This window comes from Rana temporaria, chromosome 10, assembly GCF_905171775.1.
Source record: "Rana temporaria chromosome 10, aRanTem1.1, whole genome shotgun sequence".
In the NCBI taxonomy this organism is placed as follows: domain Eukaryota; kingdom Metazoa; phylum Chordata; class Amphibia; order Anura; family Ranidae; genus Rana; species Rana temporaria.
The window spans coordinates 149,515,126-149,532,098 of NC_053498.1; the positions used below are offsets into that span (position 1 = coordinate 149,515,126).

General features: G+C 46.8%; 1 protein-coding gene across 5 annotated transcripts in view; it reads left to right on the plus strand.

The window, feature by feature from the left end:
- Positions 1-16,973, plus strand: part of CHD5 (chromodomain helicase DNA binding protein 5) — a 201,553-nt gene that overhangs the window by 126,627 nt on the left and 57,953 nt on the right. For all 5 annotated transcript variants that reach the window (XM_040326540.1, XM_040326536.1, XM_040326537.1 and 2 more), the window contains exons 16-21: positions 1,861-1,998; positions 2,843-2,964; positions 8,093-8,266; positions 11,874-12,015; positions 12,679-12,810; positions 16,058-16,175. In XM_040326540.1, the coding sequence (XP_040182474.1) occupies positions 1,861-1,998; positions 2,843-2,964; positions 8,093-8,266; positions 11,874-12,015; positions 12,679-12,810; positions 16,058-16,175 (826 nt within the window). The remainder of the gene's footprint in view (positions 1-1,860; positions 1,999-2,842; positions 2,965-8,092; positions 8,267-11,873; positions 12,016-12,678; positions 12,811-16,057; positions 16,176-16,973) is intronic.

The window sequence follows — 16,973 nt, forward strand, 5'->3', positions numbered from 1 at the left end:
GACTCTGGCCTCCTCCGCTTCTGGTTCCCTCCTCCGCACTTTGGGCTCCTCCCCCTTACCAAGTGCCCCCATAGCAAGCAAAGTGGGCTGTGCTAGGGGCAGGGCCGTCTTAATAGCATCATGGGCCCCTGGGCAAAGTAATGCTCTGGGGCCCCTACAATGATGACAGTGCAGGTAATCAGACATTAAGTAGGTAGGAGGCAGACTGCCTCCCCTTTGCATCTATCACTCTCAGTGCCATCATGGGGCCCCCATTTCCAGGGCAGTATGGACTCAAGGACCAGCTGCTTTGGGGAAAATGCAGGGGCCCCTCACGCAGCTGGGGCCCCTGTGCAGTGCCTTGGTGTGCCCTTTCATTAAGACAGCCCTGGCTAGGGGTACAAACATCAACTAACACACACATACAGTATGTGATATCGCTGTGATCGTCAGGAGCAGGAGAATATTATAGGTTATGATAGTAGTAAGAAATATACAGTTCAGTTTAAAAAATATATATATATATTTTTTTTACTATTTTGGATTGTTTACCACAAAATAAAAGCCCAATTTGTCCTTAAAAAAAACAAAAACGCAGTATAATCCACCTGTGTACACAAAGTAGTTGATATGTACGGTTTTACTAACACATGCCAAAATTGCAATGTTAGGCTTTAGGCATTTCGATTTGTTTTACCCTTAGCCGTGAAGGGGTTAAAAGGGGGCTAATTGGGGTCAGGGGTCAGATCCCATTACAGCCTCCTAATTCACTTCCATTCAAAAGCTGATGGTTGGCTGGACTTAACAGATTCCTGTCTGCTGTATCAGCCAGCAGTCAGGTTACAGGGCTGTGCTGCCATGGACATGTACCTGCATTTGTGGCAGCAAAAGTATTCACCACTTCAGCCCCGGACCATATTGCTGGTCAATGACCAGGGCCACTTTTTGCGATTCGGCACTGCCTCGCTTTAACTGACGATTGCGCGGTCGTGCGACGTGGCTCCCAAACAAAATTGGCGTCCTTTTTTCCCCACAAATAGAGCTTTCTTTTGGTGGTATTTGATCACCTCTGCGTTTTTTTTTATTTTTTGCTCTATAAACAAAAATAGAGCGACAATTTTGAAAAAAAAAATGAATATTTTTTACTTTTTGCTGTAATAAATATCCCCAGAAAATATATAAAAACACTATTGTTTTCCTCAGTTTAGGCCGATGCGTATTCTTCTACATATTTTTCGTTAAAAAAAACGCAATAAGCGTTTATTGATTGGTTTGCGCAAAAGTTATAGCCTCTACAAAATAGGGGATAGTTTTATGGCATTTTTATTATTTATTTTTTTACTAGTAATGGCGGCGATCAGGGATTTTTATCGGTACTGCGACATTATGGCGGACACATCGGACACTTTTGACACATTTTTGGGACCATTGGCATTTTTATAGCGATCAGTGCTTTAAAAATTGCATTGATTACTATAAAAATGTCACTGGCAGGGAAGGGGTTAACACTAGGGGGCGAGGAAGGGGTTAAGTATGTTCCCTGGGTGTGTTCTAACTGAAGGGGGGGTAGGACTGACTAGGGGAAATTACAGATCGCTGTTCATACATTGTATGAACAGAAGATCAGGCATTTCTCCCCCTGACAGGACCGGGAGCTGTGTATTTACAGCGACGCAGTGCCGAATTGCAAAACCTGGCCGGGTCCTTTAGCTGCCTAAAGGTCCGGGTCTTAAGTGGTAATGACATTAAAAAAAACATAATTTTTTAGAACCCAAAAAACGGACGTTTGTATGCGGCATTAGTCCTAAACCTTACAAATTAATATGGCTGCTTTGTTCCGGGTAATGAATATTCGCTCAACATTTTTCTTCTTTTATCCAGAAAGAAGCTCAAATAAAGTTCCACGTGTTGCTGACATCGTACGAACTCATTACGATCGACCATGCAGTCCTGGGCTCCATCGAGTGGGCGTGTCTGGTGGTGGATGAAGCTCACAGACTCAAGAACAACCAATCAAAAGTAAGTCATTGTTAAAGCAGGGGTAGGCAACCTCGGCCCTTCAGCTGTGGTGAAACTACAAATCCCATCATGCCTGTGATTGCCAGGGTCTTGCAATGTCTCATGGGACTTGTAGTTTCAAAACAGCTGGAGGACCGAGGTTGCCTACCCATGCTTTAAAGGCAGAGGCAAATTAGGCAGCCGCCTAAGGCCTCAAACTCACAGGGGCCTCGTGGCCGCCTAACTTACCCAATGCATTACTCCAGTTTTGAGGAACAGGGGACCTTAACGCTGCTGTGCTCAGGCAGCGTTAAGAGCCCCGACTCAGGAGCGGGGCCCCCAGCATCCCTAACAACCAGTGAATATCGGTGACACCACCCCTTGTGACATCAATGACCCAGCATGCCCTCAGTCAATGACGTCACAAGGGGGCGTGTTCACCGGGTGACATCACCGGGTGGCCCCCCGCCCCTTAGTTATTAAAGAGCAGGATCTGGGGGCCACCTTTTTAAAGGAGGCTTCCAGATTCCGATAAGCCCCCTGCCCGAAGACCCCCCACAGCCACCGGCCAGGGTTGTCGGGAAGAGGCTTTTGTCCTTGAATTATTTTTCCCATCATGGGCGTGAGTGAGGCCCCATGTCAAGTTTTGCCTAAGGCCTCACAAAGCCTAGAGCCGCCTCTGGGAACAGGATCCATGTATTTATTTGTTTTTTGGGTAACAAACGCTTGAATATGTTCATTGCTAATAGTTTATCAACTAATGATTATTCCAGACAACCGTTGTAAGCTATTTTCTGTTAAAGTGTGACCTGCAAACTTGTGATGCATCGGTGAAGGCGGCCACCACATAATGTTGTTTTCCAAGTTCTTTAGGGTATTAAATAGCTACAAGATCGACTACAAACTGCTGCTCACTGGGACGCCGCTCCAGAATAACCTCGAGGAACTCTTTCATCTTCTCAACTTCCTGACCCCTGAGAGATTCAAGTAAGTGTTTCATCCTGGATGAGGCGGCATGCAAAACTTGACCCGTCCTGCAGCATATTCACAGCCAGTGGCTGACAGCATTGCGAGCTGCAAAGCCGGTGTCTTGTCGAGCTAGTTCCCCTATCGATGTGGTTCCCTGCTTGACTGCGCAGGCGCAGACAAAGCCCACGGAAATCTCCGAACCTAAACAGCTGGGCGGCTCTGGCGGCATCCAGGCTCATTCCTTACCATCCCCGTGGATTCGAGGATGTTAACCACTTAAGACCCGGACCTTTAGGCAGCTAAAGGACCCGGCCAGTTTTTGCGATTCGGCACTGCATCCCTTTAACTGACAATTGCACGATCGTGCGACATGGCTCCCAAACAAAATTGGCGTCCTTTTTTCCCCACAAATTGAGCTTTCTTTTAGTTGTATTTGATCACCTCTGCGGTTTTTATTTTTTGCGCTATAAACAAAAATAGAGCGACAATTTTGAAAAAAAAACAATATTTTTTACTTTTTTCTATAATAAATATCCCCAAAAATATATAAAACATTATTTTTTTTTCTTCAGTTTAGACCGAAACGTATTCTTCTACATATTTTTGTTAAAAAAAAATCGCAATAAGCGTTTATCGATTGGTTTGCGCAAAATTTATAGCGTTATTTTTATTAATTATTATTTTTTTTACTACTAATGGCGGCGATCAGCGATTTTTTTTTTTCGTGACTGCGACATTATGGTGGACACATCGGACACTTTTGACACATTTTTGGGACCATTGTCATTTTCACAGCAAAAAATGCATTAAAAATGCACTGTTTACTGTGAAAAATGACAATTGTAGTTTGGGAGTTAACCACTCGGGGGCGCTGAAGGGGTTAAGTGTGACCTCATGTGTGTTTACAACTGTAGGGGGGGTGTGGCTGTAGGTGTGACGTCATCGATTGTGATTCCCTATAAAAGGGATGACACGATCGATGACAGCGCTACAGTGAAGAACGGGGAAGCTGTGTTTACACACGGCCCTCCCCGTTCTTCAGCTCCGGGGAGCGATCGCGGGACTCCAGCGGCGATCGGGTCCACGAGTCTCACGGTCACGGAGCTTCGGACCGGGTCGCGAGCGCGTGCCCGCGACCCCACGGCTGGGCTTAAAGAGCCACGTACATGTAAGTGGATGTGCCCAGCCGTGCCATTCTGTCAACGTATATCGGCGTGAAGGGGTCCTTAAGTGGTTAAAAAAAATAGCCAGGAGGCCGTCCGAGCAAAGGGAGGACGTGAGGCCGACTGGCCACTTACAGCAAATTCCATGTCGCCCTGGACCTGTTGCTACAGCTGATCAGGTTCGGAGATTTCCGTCGGCTCGGATTGCGCCTGCGCACTGCTGAGGGAACCAAATCGATAGCAGGAACCAGCTCGGCAGAACACCGGCAGCGCCGTTCAAAGTTTCATTGCCAACATGCTGATTTGTGAACACAGTCGGGCGTCAGTTCCCAAAAGAACCCGTCCACACTCCATAGTGCCATGACAGGCTAAAGTAGATCTGCATCCTTGGTAACAACACTCAGTAAACTTTTATTCAAACCAAGCCTGTTTGCTGCCTTGGTCCCCGTCTATTGGCCACACCCCTCTGATGCATTTCACCCAGATTAAGCTTATTTGTAGAGGCCACCCCTATGAAGAAGCCCAGTTGTTGTGAGACAAGTCAGAGGGGTGTGGCCCCTTGGTGGGAACTGATGTAGCAAGCTTGGTTTGAATAAAAGTTTACCGGGGCAATGTTATCAGGGTGCGGCTGTGCTGTATCCTGTTAGTAGCCGACACCCTCACCAAGGCAAACTTTTTTTTTTTCCCCCTCACTGTAGTGGTTAGGGGTATGCCCTGGCACACCCCCTGCACACGCCCCTGATGCCTAAAGTATTTAAAGATTTGTTGGCCGATCCAACAGTGTGCCTCCACGACCACTTTAAAGTGGTTGTAAACCCAATCTAAAAAAAAAAAAGAAAACCCTGCAAGATAACGGCATAATGAGCTAGTGTGCATAGCATACTAGCTCATTATGAATTACTTACCTCAGATTGAAGCCCCCACAGCGGTCCTCGTCCCCCCCCCCCCCTCCAGCGGCAACATCTCTTCCGGAGGTTACTTCCGGGTATCGCGACTCCGGCGCTGTGATTGGTCGAAGCCGCAATGACGTCATGCGCGGGAGCCACCGGTAACTGCACATAGGGACTGAAGCAGCGGCACGTTGGATGACATTGCTTCAGTTTGCTTTAGTGCGCATGTGCCGATGACATCGGCACATACAGGGGACAGGGGATATCTCCTAAACCGTGCACGTTTAGGAGATATCCTGGGTAGCTACAGGTAAGCCTTAATATAGGCCTTAATATAGGCTTACCCAGGGATGGACTGGCCATTGGGACTACAGGGAGTTTCCCGGTGGGCCGATGGCTCAGTGGGCCGGCTTCAGTGACAGCAGACCGCCGCCCCCCCTCCGCTCCATTGTCTCTCTCTTCCCGCAGCGCTCACCTCCTCTCCCTCCCCACAGCGCTCACCTGGGGGGAGCAGAGAAGCAGGGAAGGACCAGAGGAGCATGGGGGAGGGGACAGACAGCTGACTCAACAGCTATGGCCTGGGAGTTTCTCACTTCTGCCTAATCTTGTCCCATGGGGGGGGGCACGGAACTGATTCTTTGCCCCGGGTGAAATAATGTCTAGCTTCCCCACTGGTACTGCCTATAAGAGTACCAGTACCAGCCGTTCTACTCTAATAAAGTAGAATGGCTAGTGGCTAGTGAAGGGGGAGAGGGGGCTTGGGTGGCTGGGGGGGTGCTGCGGGAATTGTCTGGCCGCCATGGGAGAGACCTGCAAAGTGGGCCAGTCTGGATGAAGTCCAGGGCCAAATTTTTGTCCCAGTCCAGCCCTGGGCTTACCTGTAGCATAAAGTAGTTGTAAAGGGTTTATAACCACTTTAATTGGCCATATAAGTAAAAAAGAACTGGGTCTCTTTTCGCACATTCTGCTGGCATTGAGCGCCTCGCAGTTCCTGGCGGCTTTCAGGCTCTGATATGTATGTTTTTTCCCCTCCCTTTGTTTCATGGTTGGCCACCATCCCTCCCTCTCCCATCGTGTCAACATCATTAAGATCTGTTGTCTGAGGCTGTGGAAAAATGTAACTTATAAATTATTCATAAGTGGGCGGCATCGCATGTTCCCAGCAGCCGAGGCGAGAGAGCGCGGACGGCGAGTCACGCAGAGTGCATATTGATTGCTGCGTTGCAAGAAGAGACTTTTTTTTTTTTTTATCGGCAATGATTTGCATCTGGATTTGGAAGCTTTAACGTTTTAACAGCATCCCCTGCGGTGAAAAAGCTTCACGAATTATGGTTTCCTGCTGGGTTGGAGTATTTTATTTAAATGTGAATATCACTTAATGGTTATACAATCTGTGGTCATTTCACAAAAAGAGAAATAAAGCTTTTTGAATCAAAACAAGAAGTCTTATACGGGTCTCAAGTTGAAAATAGTTAACAGTAGGCAAGCGAAGGAATTTTTTTTTTTTTTGTTTTATTCACACTACCACAGCTTTGAATCCGTCATGCGACTTTGACGTCACAAGATGCATGATAAGTCATGGCAGTGTGAATCAGGGCTTAAGTATGATGAATGCCCAGGGACCTGTAAAAAGGGGACAAGAAACCCCCCCCTTACTCGGGTAGCAAGATTCTTGAGTAAGGGCACACTCTAGCCAAAAGGCCCGGTGGACTCCTCTCCTCATGGTTAGCCAAAGCTGACCAATAAGTACCAGGTGAGGAGCTGTCCCGAAAAGTTCCCCCGCACCCCAATGGAAGGGAAGGAAGGGACCTAAGGGCTACACATCCTCCCACTTGACTTTAGGGTAGGCCAAAAGACCCACATCCTACAATCCTGAGTGAAATTACAAAAACACACATATACCATATTTAAAATCAGGGGGAAATCGTGGGTGCGCGATATATGCCGATCCCCGCTGTCTCTGTGTCTCTGAACGCCGCAGCCTAGAGCCGAGCCGAGTGTACTGCAGTACACTCGGCTAGGCTCGGTCACGCACGGCTCCGCCCGCAGCCACACGAGAGGAGCCGAGACAAGCTGAACACACAAGAAATCCGGCTCCTCTCGGCTCGGCCGAATCCAAAAACCAAATCCAAAAACAAGCCAAATCAAAACAAAAACAAACACAGCTGCAACCCCGGGCAAGGTGCGGATGGACTCGCAGACGGACACGCTAGACGGAGACGGACACCTGGATGGAGTCTGCAGACAGACACCTCCAAAGCCGCAGACGGACACCCACAAGGCTGGACGGACCCCGCGCAAGGCCGCAGACGCTGTGGTGCTTTGTGCAAAACCATTACACAGTGTAGGTACGTATAACATGTTTGTTTGTTTATTTTTTTACATTACACTTTACAATCACTTTAACTATTGCACCCAATTAGATCAAATTTTTTGGAATCCACTGGTTGCCATGGAGTACTGCAGTCAGGGCCACTGATTGAAATCATCGGGCCCCGTACAGCCTACCTGATGGGGGCCCCCTTCAGCTCCACCCCTGGTCCTGCCCCTGGTCCCTCCTTCAGCCCCACCCCTGTCTCTGCCCCTGGCCCCTCTCCAGATGCCATATTGTGTTGGAGCCAGTGCCACCCATGCCATGCCGCCCGCTAATGCCATATTGTGCTGCAGACAGTGCCACCCATGCTGCCAATGGCATAGTGCCATTGGCAGCATAGGTGGCACTGTCTGCAGCCTAGGCCGAAATAGAAAAAAATAGTCCCTCCCCCAGCCTATTTAGCTATTAACATTTAAAAAAAAATACGTAAAAAGGACCGGGGGGCGAGGCGTTCAGTTGGTTTGGTGTACTCGGACAGACGGTGTTTCGGTCAAGGTGGCTGGTGGATATTTTTTTTTTAACATTAATTAGGTTGCCCCTCTGCTGTCCGGGCCCGGTACAACAGGGCCAATTGTACTGGCCTATCAACAGGCCCTGACTGCAGTTTGCACACGCCACCTTTGCATTACTGAATGAGCACAGATGATTGGATCGTAGCTGAGCCATCTTTTCTCTCTGTGATCACCAGAAATGATTTCTCTGTGGTGTTTCCCCTACAGCAATCTGGACGGGTTCCTGGAAGAGTTTGCCGATATCTCCAAGGAAGACCAAATTAAAAAACTCCATGACTTGCTGGGGCCTCACATGCTACGGCGGCTGAAAGCAGATGTCTTCAAGAACATGCCGGCCAAAACAGAATTAATAGTGCGGGTGGAGCTCAGCCAAATGCAGAAGTAAGTAAAACCCATGAGGACTATAACCAGCGTGACTCTTCATTATAATTAACAGAATTTGTGTCAAAATCCCTCAGTATGGCCAACGTGGTTTGTGTTAAAGGGAAACTCCGCCTTTTATGGTTCGCTTGTCTTTGCAATTAACCACTTCCAGTCCAGGCCATTTCTAACATTCCTCTCCTACATGTGTAAAAATCTGCATTTTGTTTTTTTTGCTAGAAAACTACTTAGAACCTCCAAACATTATGGCCCGGATTCACACACAGCGGCACATATTTATGCCGCCGTAGCGTATCTCCTTTACGCTACGCCGACGCAGCGCAGAGAGGCAAGCACCGTATTCACAAAGCCAGTGCTGCCAAAACTGGGTTGGGTCTTCTAGGCGTAAGCCGGCGTAGGTGGATGGGCGTGAGCCATGCAAATGAGGCGTGACCCCATGCAAATGATGGGCCGAGCGCCAGACAGATACGTATAACGAACGGCGCATGTGCCGTCCCGTGGACACATCCCAGAATCACGTCGGAACTACTCCCTAAGATACGTCGGATCACTGCCTACGGCGTGAACGTAACCTACGCCTAGTCATATTCACGTCCTACGTAAAATACGACGGCTTGTGTTCCCTTTGCATGGATGCTGCTGAGTTACACCTCCTTTTATGGGGCATAACTTTACGCCGGACGTACGACTTTACGCGCACTGCGTCGGACGGACGTACGTTTGGAAATCGGCGTATCTCCCTCATTTGCATATAGAATAGAAAATGAATGGGAGCGCCAAATACGTCCAGCGTAAATCTGCGCCCACTCTACGCCGGCGTAGGCAAGTTACGTCGGTCGGGGGAAGCCTATTTTCAGGCGTATCTTAGTTTCAGAGTCCGGCGCATAGATACGACAGCGCATATTTGCACTTAAGCGGCGTATCTGGAGATACGTCGGCGTAAGTGCTTTATGAATCCGGGCCTATATTTATTTTTTAGAGCAGAGGCCCTGGAGAATAAAGTGATGGGTGTAGAATATTTAGGGCTTAAGGGTCAGGGTTAGGGTTTCCCATTGAAGAATATGGCTAGGACTCAGGAATTGGAGCATGGACCTCCCCTAAAGGTCAGAAGGCGGGTTCCCAGAGGTCACATGGCGTGGCTGAGCCACCTCCACCAAAGTGTACCACCTACCCCAACTAAGTTCGGGAATGAACAAGTCGGGGGGGAAACGTCGCACGATATTTGTTTAGCGGTTTTTCAAAAGCAGATTTTGTGGAAAAAATACATTTTAAAGTGTTACTAAATCCAGTCATATGAAAATAGTTCACCCCCCCCCCCCCCCCTCTCCACAGTGCCCACATGTTATAAATCTTCAGTAAGGCGGGGATTTTCAAGTCTCCATAGCTATAAGCATTTAACCAGAACCACAGTCACAATTCAAGTTTAAAGGAATGGATGACTAGAATAGAAACCTGAGCATTGCATAAAAGCAGGTGAAAGAGCGGACGTGTTTCGAGGGGTATACTTTCTTCCTCAGTGCTAACTGGTCTGCTGGCCTTAAACTGTTTATATAGTCCTAGTGCAGCCAAAATAAAAATAACAGGCTCCTCCTCCTCCACCTGGCCACGCCTAGATATTAGCCCCTTGAAAGCCATTAAAGGGGTTGTTATTTTTTTGTTTTAAATAACAAACATGTCATACTTACCTCCACTGTGCAGCTCGTTTTGCACAGAGTGGTCGCGATCCTCCTCTTCTGGGGTCCCTCGGCGGCTGTCTCTGGTCCTCCCCACAAGAACTCCACACAGTCATGCGAGCTCCCTTGCATTGTGTGGAGTCCTTGCGGGCGAGCTCCCGTCTATGGCCGCTCCCACTGTATCACTCGGCCCCCGCCCTTCGGCGCGCCACGTCATTGGATGTGATTGACAGCAGTGCCAGCCAATGACTGCGCTGCTTTCAATCCATCCGCTGTAGCCAATCAATGGCCAGGCGAAGAGGATGTTGGGGCCGAGCACGGGACTTTCAAGGGGTCAGGTAAGTATAACAAGGGGGGGGTGGTATAGTCGGAAGTTTTTTCACCTTAATGCATTAAGGTGAAAACACTTTTACCTTTACAACCCCTTTAAAGGTGAGCTGTGGTTGATTTGACCCTCCATGTGAGAGTACCTGCATGATTCTGGGGACATAGCACTGAAATTTTTACACCCCCTAACTTCTCCCCCTTTTGCTGCAGTGGCCCGAGGGTGTACACCTGCCAGCGCAGGAATTGCATCCCCTGGGGATGCTGTGCAAGTGCCCCACAATGTACATGGGGTGGGGGGCACGATCCAATGTGGATCACACCTAAGGGACCAAAACAATGGTGAACGGGTGGCAATCTAACCGCCAATAAGGGGGACCTTCCCACTGACCCCAGATGTACTAATTTTAGCAGGAGCTCCCTGAGACCTAAAAATGTTACACTCATCTCTGGGGTATAAGGGTGGAGAATGTCTGCTCCAGAGATTGCTAGGGGCTCCTCTTGAGCTGTGATTGGCTGACCTCCCATCTGCATAATTCAAGGTCCAATGCCACTTGCCTGATCTTTTGAGCAGTTAGAGGCAATGGGCCATATTCTGAGTAAGGATACGATGGAGTATCTCAGGATACTCCATCGTATCTCTCTTTTTTGGCCCGTGTATCAATGCGACTGATTCTTAGAATCATTTTCGCATAGATACACTGAAGATCCGCCATGTGTAAGTCACTTACACTGTCGGATCTTAAATGTAATTACTCCGCCCGCCGCTAGATGGCGTTTACGTTCAGGTCTCATTTGTTTATGCAAATGAGCCTGATACGCCGATTCCCGGACGAATTCGCGTCACGTAACCGTTGCTAACGTCGTTTGCGTAAGCGTAAACTTACCCCTGCTATATGAGGGGTAAGTTTACGCAAGTCCCACGTAGGCCATGTAAGTATGGCGTCGGGTCCGCGTCGTGTTTTTCCGTCGGCTACGTCGTTTCCCTAAGTCGTTCTTGAATACGACTTTACGTCAATGACGCACACGTCGGCGACATTGACGTTTTACGCCGAGAACTGGAGCATGCGCACTGGGCTATTTTAAGCCCGGCGCATACGCAGTTCGTTAGATTTGGGGGCGCGCTTAATTTAAATACAAGCCGCCCCCTTGGAGATACGCGGGGATACGCCGGGCCATTTACACTCTGCCGCCCCAAACTACGGAGCAAGTGTTTGGGGAATACGGCACTTGCTCCTGTAGTTTGGGGCGGCGTAGTGTAAATGGCTTACGCGCCGCCCGCGGGAAATCTAGGAGAATATGGCCCAATATTTCCACTGACCCCCCCCAATGAATTAACTTTAGCAAGGGTTCCCTGAGACCTAACAATGATTTCAATGGTTTCACTGGGGTAAGAAAGTTGGTAATTTTGAAGGGGTTGAAGACGATGCCCCGAGGTCCAGATGCCTGCAGTTGGCTAAGTGTACAGACCTAGAATGGCGGTAAGAAAGGTGCGAAACATTCCAAATTTGCGGAGTACTGCTTCAGGTTGATGTGTTTTTCATATAGTCGCATGTATGCGTTTCTTAGAGCTGCTCCATTCACCTAGATTTCATTTTTTGCTGATTTAGGAAGTATTATAAGTTCATATTGACCCGGAATTTTGAGGCATTGAACTCTAAAGGTGGAGGAAACCAGGTGTCCCTGCTGAATATCATGATGGACTTGAAGAAATGCTGCAACCACCCGTACCTTTTCCCTGTAGCTGCTGTGGTAAGAGGCTGCAAATCTCATTTATATCCCCCCCCCCATCTCTTTGTATTGGTCTGCTACAATGTGTTCTGGTGCTACACTGATTTTATTGTTTATTTCAAAGCAGAACGTTGTTTCGCCAAGCAGTTTTTCTTATTAAAATGTTTATAAAACCTTAACTTTTGTCGTAAAGGGGATGTGGTGTCACGATTTGACTCTCAGAAATAATTTTGGCCAAACACAGGTCTATTTAAAAATTGATGGAGTACTGTAAAAATAAAATTGCCAGCAAAACAGGAACTGCATCTAATGCCCCCGTACACACGACCGCTTTTCCTATCGGGGGGAAAAAAACAAAACGATAGTTTTCCCAACGGAATTCCTCTCAAGCCCGCCTTCCATACACACGCCAAGAAAGCAGTGATGTAAAAGACTGCGACGAGCCGACAAAATTAAGTTCTATGCTTCCGAGCATGCGTCAAATGCGTGTTTTTTCCCCCCTCGGAAAAGCATACAGACGAACAGTTTTCCCGCTAGGATTTTTCCTGACGGGGGGAAAAAAAAGAAATCCCTGCCCCTGTTGGTAGATAAGAGATTTCACAAATCAGATTTTTTTTGCTGTGTGCCAAAATTGTAAAACAGAATTCATCACCCTCTTCCTGCATTTCCGATTTCTTAACACAGGAGGCGCCGGTGTTGCCAAACGGGTCTTACGATGGAAGCTCTTTAGTGAAATCCTCCGGGAAGTTGATGCTGCTACAAAAAATGCTGAAGAAGCTGAAAGACGGAGGACACCGAGTCCTTATATTCTCTCAGGTACCTGGAAGTGTTAGAATATTTACATCACAGCCGCAGTCATGGGAGATAAAGGAGGGTTTGTGCTAAAGCGATAATTCCGAGCATTATGACTCTACTTTACTTTGACCATATAAAATGGTTTTATTTATGTCGTTCACCAGCAGATCTCTAACAGTCACACATAGTCAGCCGGTATTAGTAGTACACTTGTGTTTGAAAGGGGTGAAGGCAGGGCCGATCCTAGGGTCACAGGCGCGGGGGTGCAGAAACTGTCAGAGACTGCAGACATGATACAGAAGACGGTCAGAGACTGCAGATATGGTACAGGAGACAGTCAGAGACTGCAGACATAGTACAGGAGATGGTCAGAGACTGCAGACATGGTACAGAAGATGATCAGAGACTGCAGACATGATACAGAAGACGGTCAGAGACTGCAGACATAGTACAGGAGACGGTCAGAGACTGCAGACATGATACAGAAGACGGTCAGAGACTGCAGACATTGTACAGGAGACCGTTAGAGACTGCAGACATAATACTGGAGACGGTCAGAGACTGAAGACATAATACAGGAAATGGAACATTTATCCTTATTGATCGTTTGCCACTTTCTGGATCAGCACTCCCATAGTTGGTTTTCTTTGTCTTTCCTCATTTGGTCATTTGAGTTGGGGGTGCAGCGGTAGTGTGGCTCTTTTACCACTTCACCCCCGGAAGAATTTACCCCCTTCCTGACCAGAGCACTTTTTGCGAATTCAGCACTGCGTCATTTTAACTGACAATTGCGCGGTCGTGCGACGTTGCACCCAAGAAAAATTGACGTCCTTTTTTTTTACCACAAATAGAACTTTCTTTTGGTGGTATTTGATCACCTCTGCGGTTTTAATTTTTTGCGCTATAAATAAAAATAGAGCGCCAATTAAAAAAAAAATATGGGCTAGATTCAGGTAGGGGGACGTAAGTTTGTGTGGGCGTAGCGTATGTTATTTACGCTACGCCGCCGCAATTTAGAGAGGCAAGTGCAGTATTCACAAAGCACTTGCTCCGTAAGTTGCGGTGGCGTAGCGTAAATCTGCCGGCGTAAGCGCGCCAAATTCAAATTGTCAAGAGGTGGGCGTGTTTTTAATATAAATAAAACATGACCCCACGGCGCATGCGCCGTCCGTGAACGTATCCCAGTGTGCATGCTCCTAATCACGTCGCAAATAGTCAATGCTTTCGACGTGAACATAAGTTACGCGAAGCCCTATTCGCGAACAACTTACGCAAACGACGCAAAATGTGACGCTGGCCCGACGTCCATACTTAACATTGGCTATGCCCCATATAGCAGGAGTAACGTTACGCCGGAAAAAGTCTTACGCAAACGACGTAAAAGAAATCCGCCGGGCGCACGTACGTTTCTGAATAGGCGTATCCAGCTCATTTGCATATTCTACGCTGAAATCGACGGAAGCGCCACCTAGCGGCCAGCGTAAATATGCAACTAAGATACGACGACGTAAGAGACTTACGCCAGTCGGATCTTAACCTAATTTCGGCGTATATATTATACTTTCTGCTATAATAAATATCCCCAATTTTTAAAAATAAATAAATACATTTTCTCAGTTTAGGCCGATATGTATTATTCTACATATTTTTTGTAAAAAGAAAATCGCAATAAGCGTTTATTGATTTGGTTCGCACAAAAGTTATAGCGTCTACAAAATAGGGGAATCGTTTTATGGCATTTTTATTATTACCGTATTTATCGGTGTATAACACGCACCCTAACTTTAACCACTTAAGACCCGAGCCTTTAGGCAGGTAAAGGACCCGTCCAGTTTTTGCGATTCGGCACTGCGTCGTTTTAACTGACAATTGCGCGGTCGTGCGACGTGGCTCCCAAACAGAATTTACGTCTTTTTTTTCCCACAAATAGAGCTTTCTTTTGGTGGTATTTGATCACCTCTGCGGTTTTTATTTGTTGCGCTATAAACAAAAATAGAGCGACAATTTTGAAAAAAATGCAATATTTTTTACTTTTTGCTATAATAAATATCCCCCAAAAATATATAAAAAAATGTTTTTGGTAAAAAAAAAATCGCAATAAGCGTTTATCGATTGGTTTGCGCAAAATTTATAGTGTTTACAAAATAGGGGATAGTTTTATTGCATTTTTATTAATATATATATATTTTTTTACTACTATATAACTACTATACTACCTATAACAGGGAACAGACGATCAATGACGGCGCCACAGTGAAGAACGGGGAAGGTGTGTTTACACACAGCTCTCCCCGTTCTTCAGCTCCGGGGACCGATCGCGGGACTCCATCGGCGATCGGGTCCATGGGTCTCGCGGTTACGGAGCTTCGGACTGGGTCGCGTGCACGCGCGCGCGACCCCACTGCTGGGCTTAAAGAGCCACGTACAGGTACATGGATGTGCCCAGCCGTGCCATTCTGCCAACGTATATCGGCGTGAAGGGGTCCTTAAGTGGATAAGAGGGAAGTTTCAGGAAAAAACTTTCCACCGCCCCCTGCGTATTACACGCAGGCACAGTTTACCCTCTATTTTTAGGGTAAAAAAGTGAGTGTTATACGCCAATAAATACAGTAATAATTTTTTTACTAGTAATGGCGATGATCTGCGATTTTTATCGTGACTGCGACATTATGGCGGACACATCTGACACTTTTGATGCTATTTTGGGACCATTGTCATTTATTCAGCGATCAGTGCTATAAAAATGCACTGATTCCTGTGTAAATGACACTGGGAGGGAAGAGGTTAACCACTAGGGGGCGAGGAAGGGGTTAAGTGTGTCCTAGGGAGTGATTCTAAATGTGGGAGGGGCTGGGCTACAAGTGACACAACAGGCATCACTGCTCTCGATGACAGGGAGCAGAAGATCAGTGTCCTGTCACAAGGAAGAACAGGGAAATGCCTTGTTTACATCTCCCCGTTCTGCCTCTCTGTGACTCGATCGCAGGCCCCCCGGCGAACATAGAGTTTGCGGGGGGGGGGGGGGGCACGGTCATGGAGAGTGTGGCGGGCGCGCCGCACGGCTTCTTAAAGGGGAACGTACCTGTATGCCCATTTGCCCACCGCTGCCATTCTGCCGACGTATATCGGCGTGCATCGGTCGGCAAGTGGTTAACAAGCTCCTTGGCTTTCTGTATCCTCCAAATACTAACACACACAATTGTACGGACACGCCACCATGTATTGTATGATGAGAAATACAATCACATTTTGTTTTTTATTTTTAAAGATGACAAAAATGCTGGATTTACTTGAAGATTTCCTGGAGTATGAAGGCTACAAGTACGAGCGGATAGATGGCGGGATCACAGGAGGGCTGCGCCAAGAGGCAATTGACAGGTTTAATGGTACTACTGTGCTAATCACATAAAACCGCCACAATTATCCTATTACTGCCATTTGAAGCCAATGACTTAAAGTGATACTAAAAACACTCTGTATAATTTATATTCTCCTTTTCTGTATGTGGATGACGGCTCTGTAATTATTTTAAGTAAAAAAAAAACATTTTTCCTAATGGATATCCAGCTGTCACATGACCCGGCTCTCTCCCAGCCTGCCTACAGGGAAATATAAGTAGGAGGAGCTTCTACTCCTCTGCTGCTGGTCACGTGTTAAAAAAAATAAAACAGCCTTTGGAATACAGAGTGAAAATAACTAATATCAATAAACTGTTGTAAATTGTCATACAAATATACATTTAACCACTTAGTCCCCGGACCATTTTGTAGCTAAAGGACCTTGCCCCTTTTTGCAATTCGGCACTGCGTCGCTTTAACTGACAATTGCGCGGTCGTGCGACATGGCTCCCAAACAAAATTGACGTCTTTTTTCCCCCACAAATAGAGCTTTCTTTTGGTGGTATTTGATCACCTCTGCGGTTTTTATTTTTTGCGCTATAAACAAAAATAGAGCAACAATTTAAAAAAAATTCAATATTTTTTACTTTTTGCTATAATAAATATCCCCAAAAATATATAAAAAAACATATTTTTCCTCAGTTTAGGCTGATACGTATTCTTCTACCTATTTTTGGTAAAAAAATATCGCAATACGCGTTTATTGATTGGTTTGCGCAAAAGTTATAGCGTCTACAAAATAGCGGATAGTTTTATGGCATTTTTATTAATATTTTTTTTTTTTAC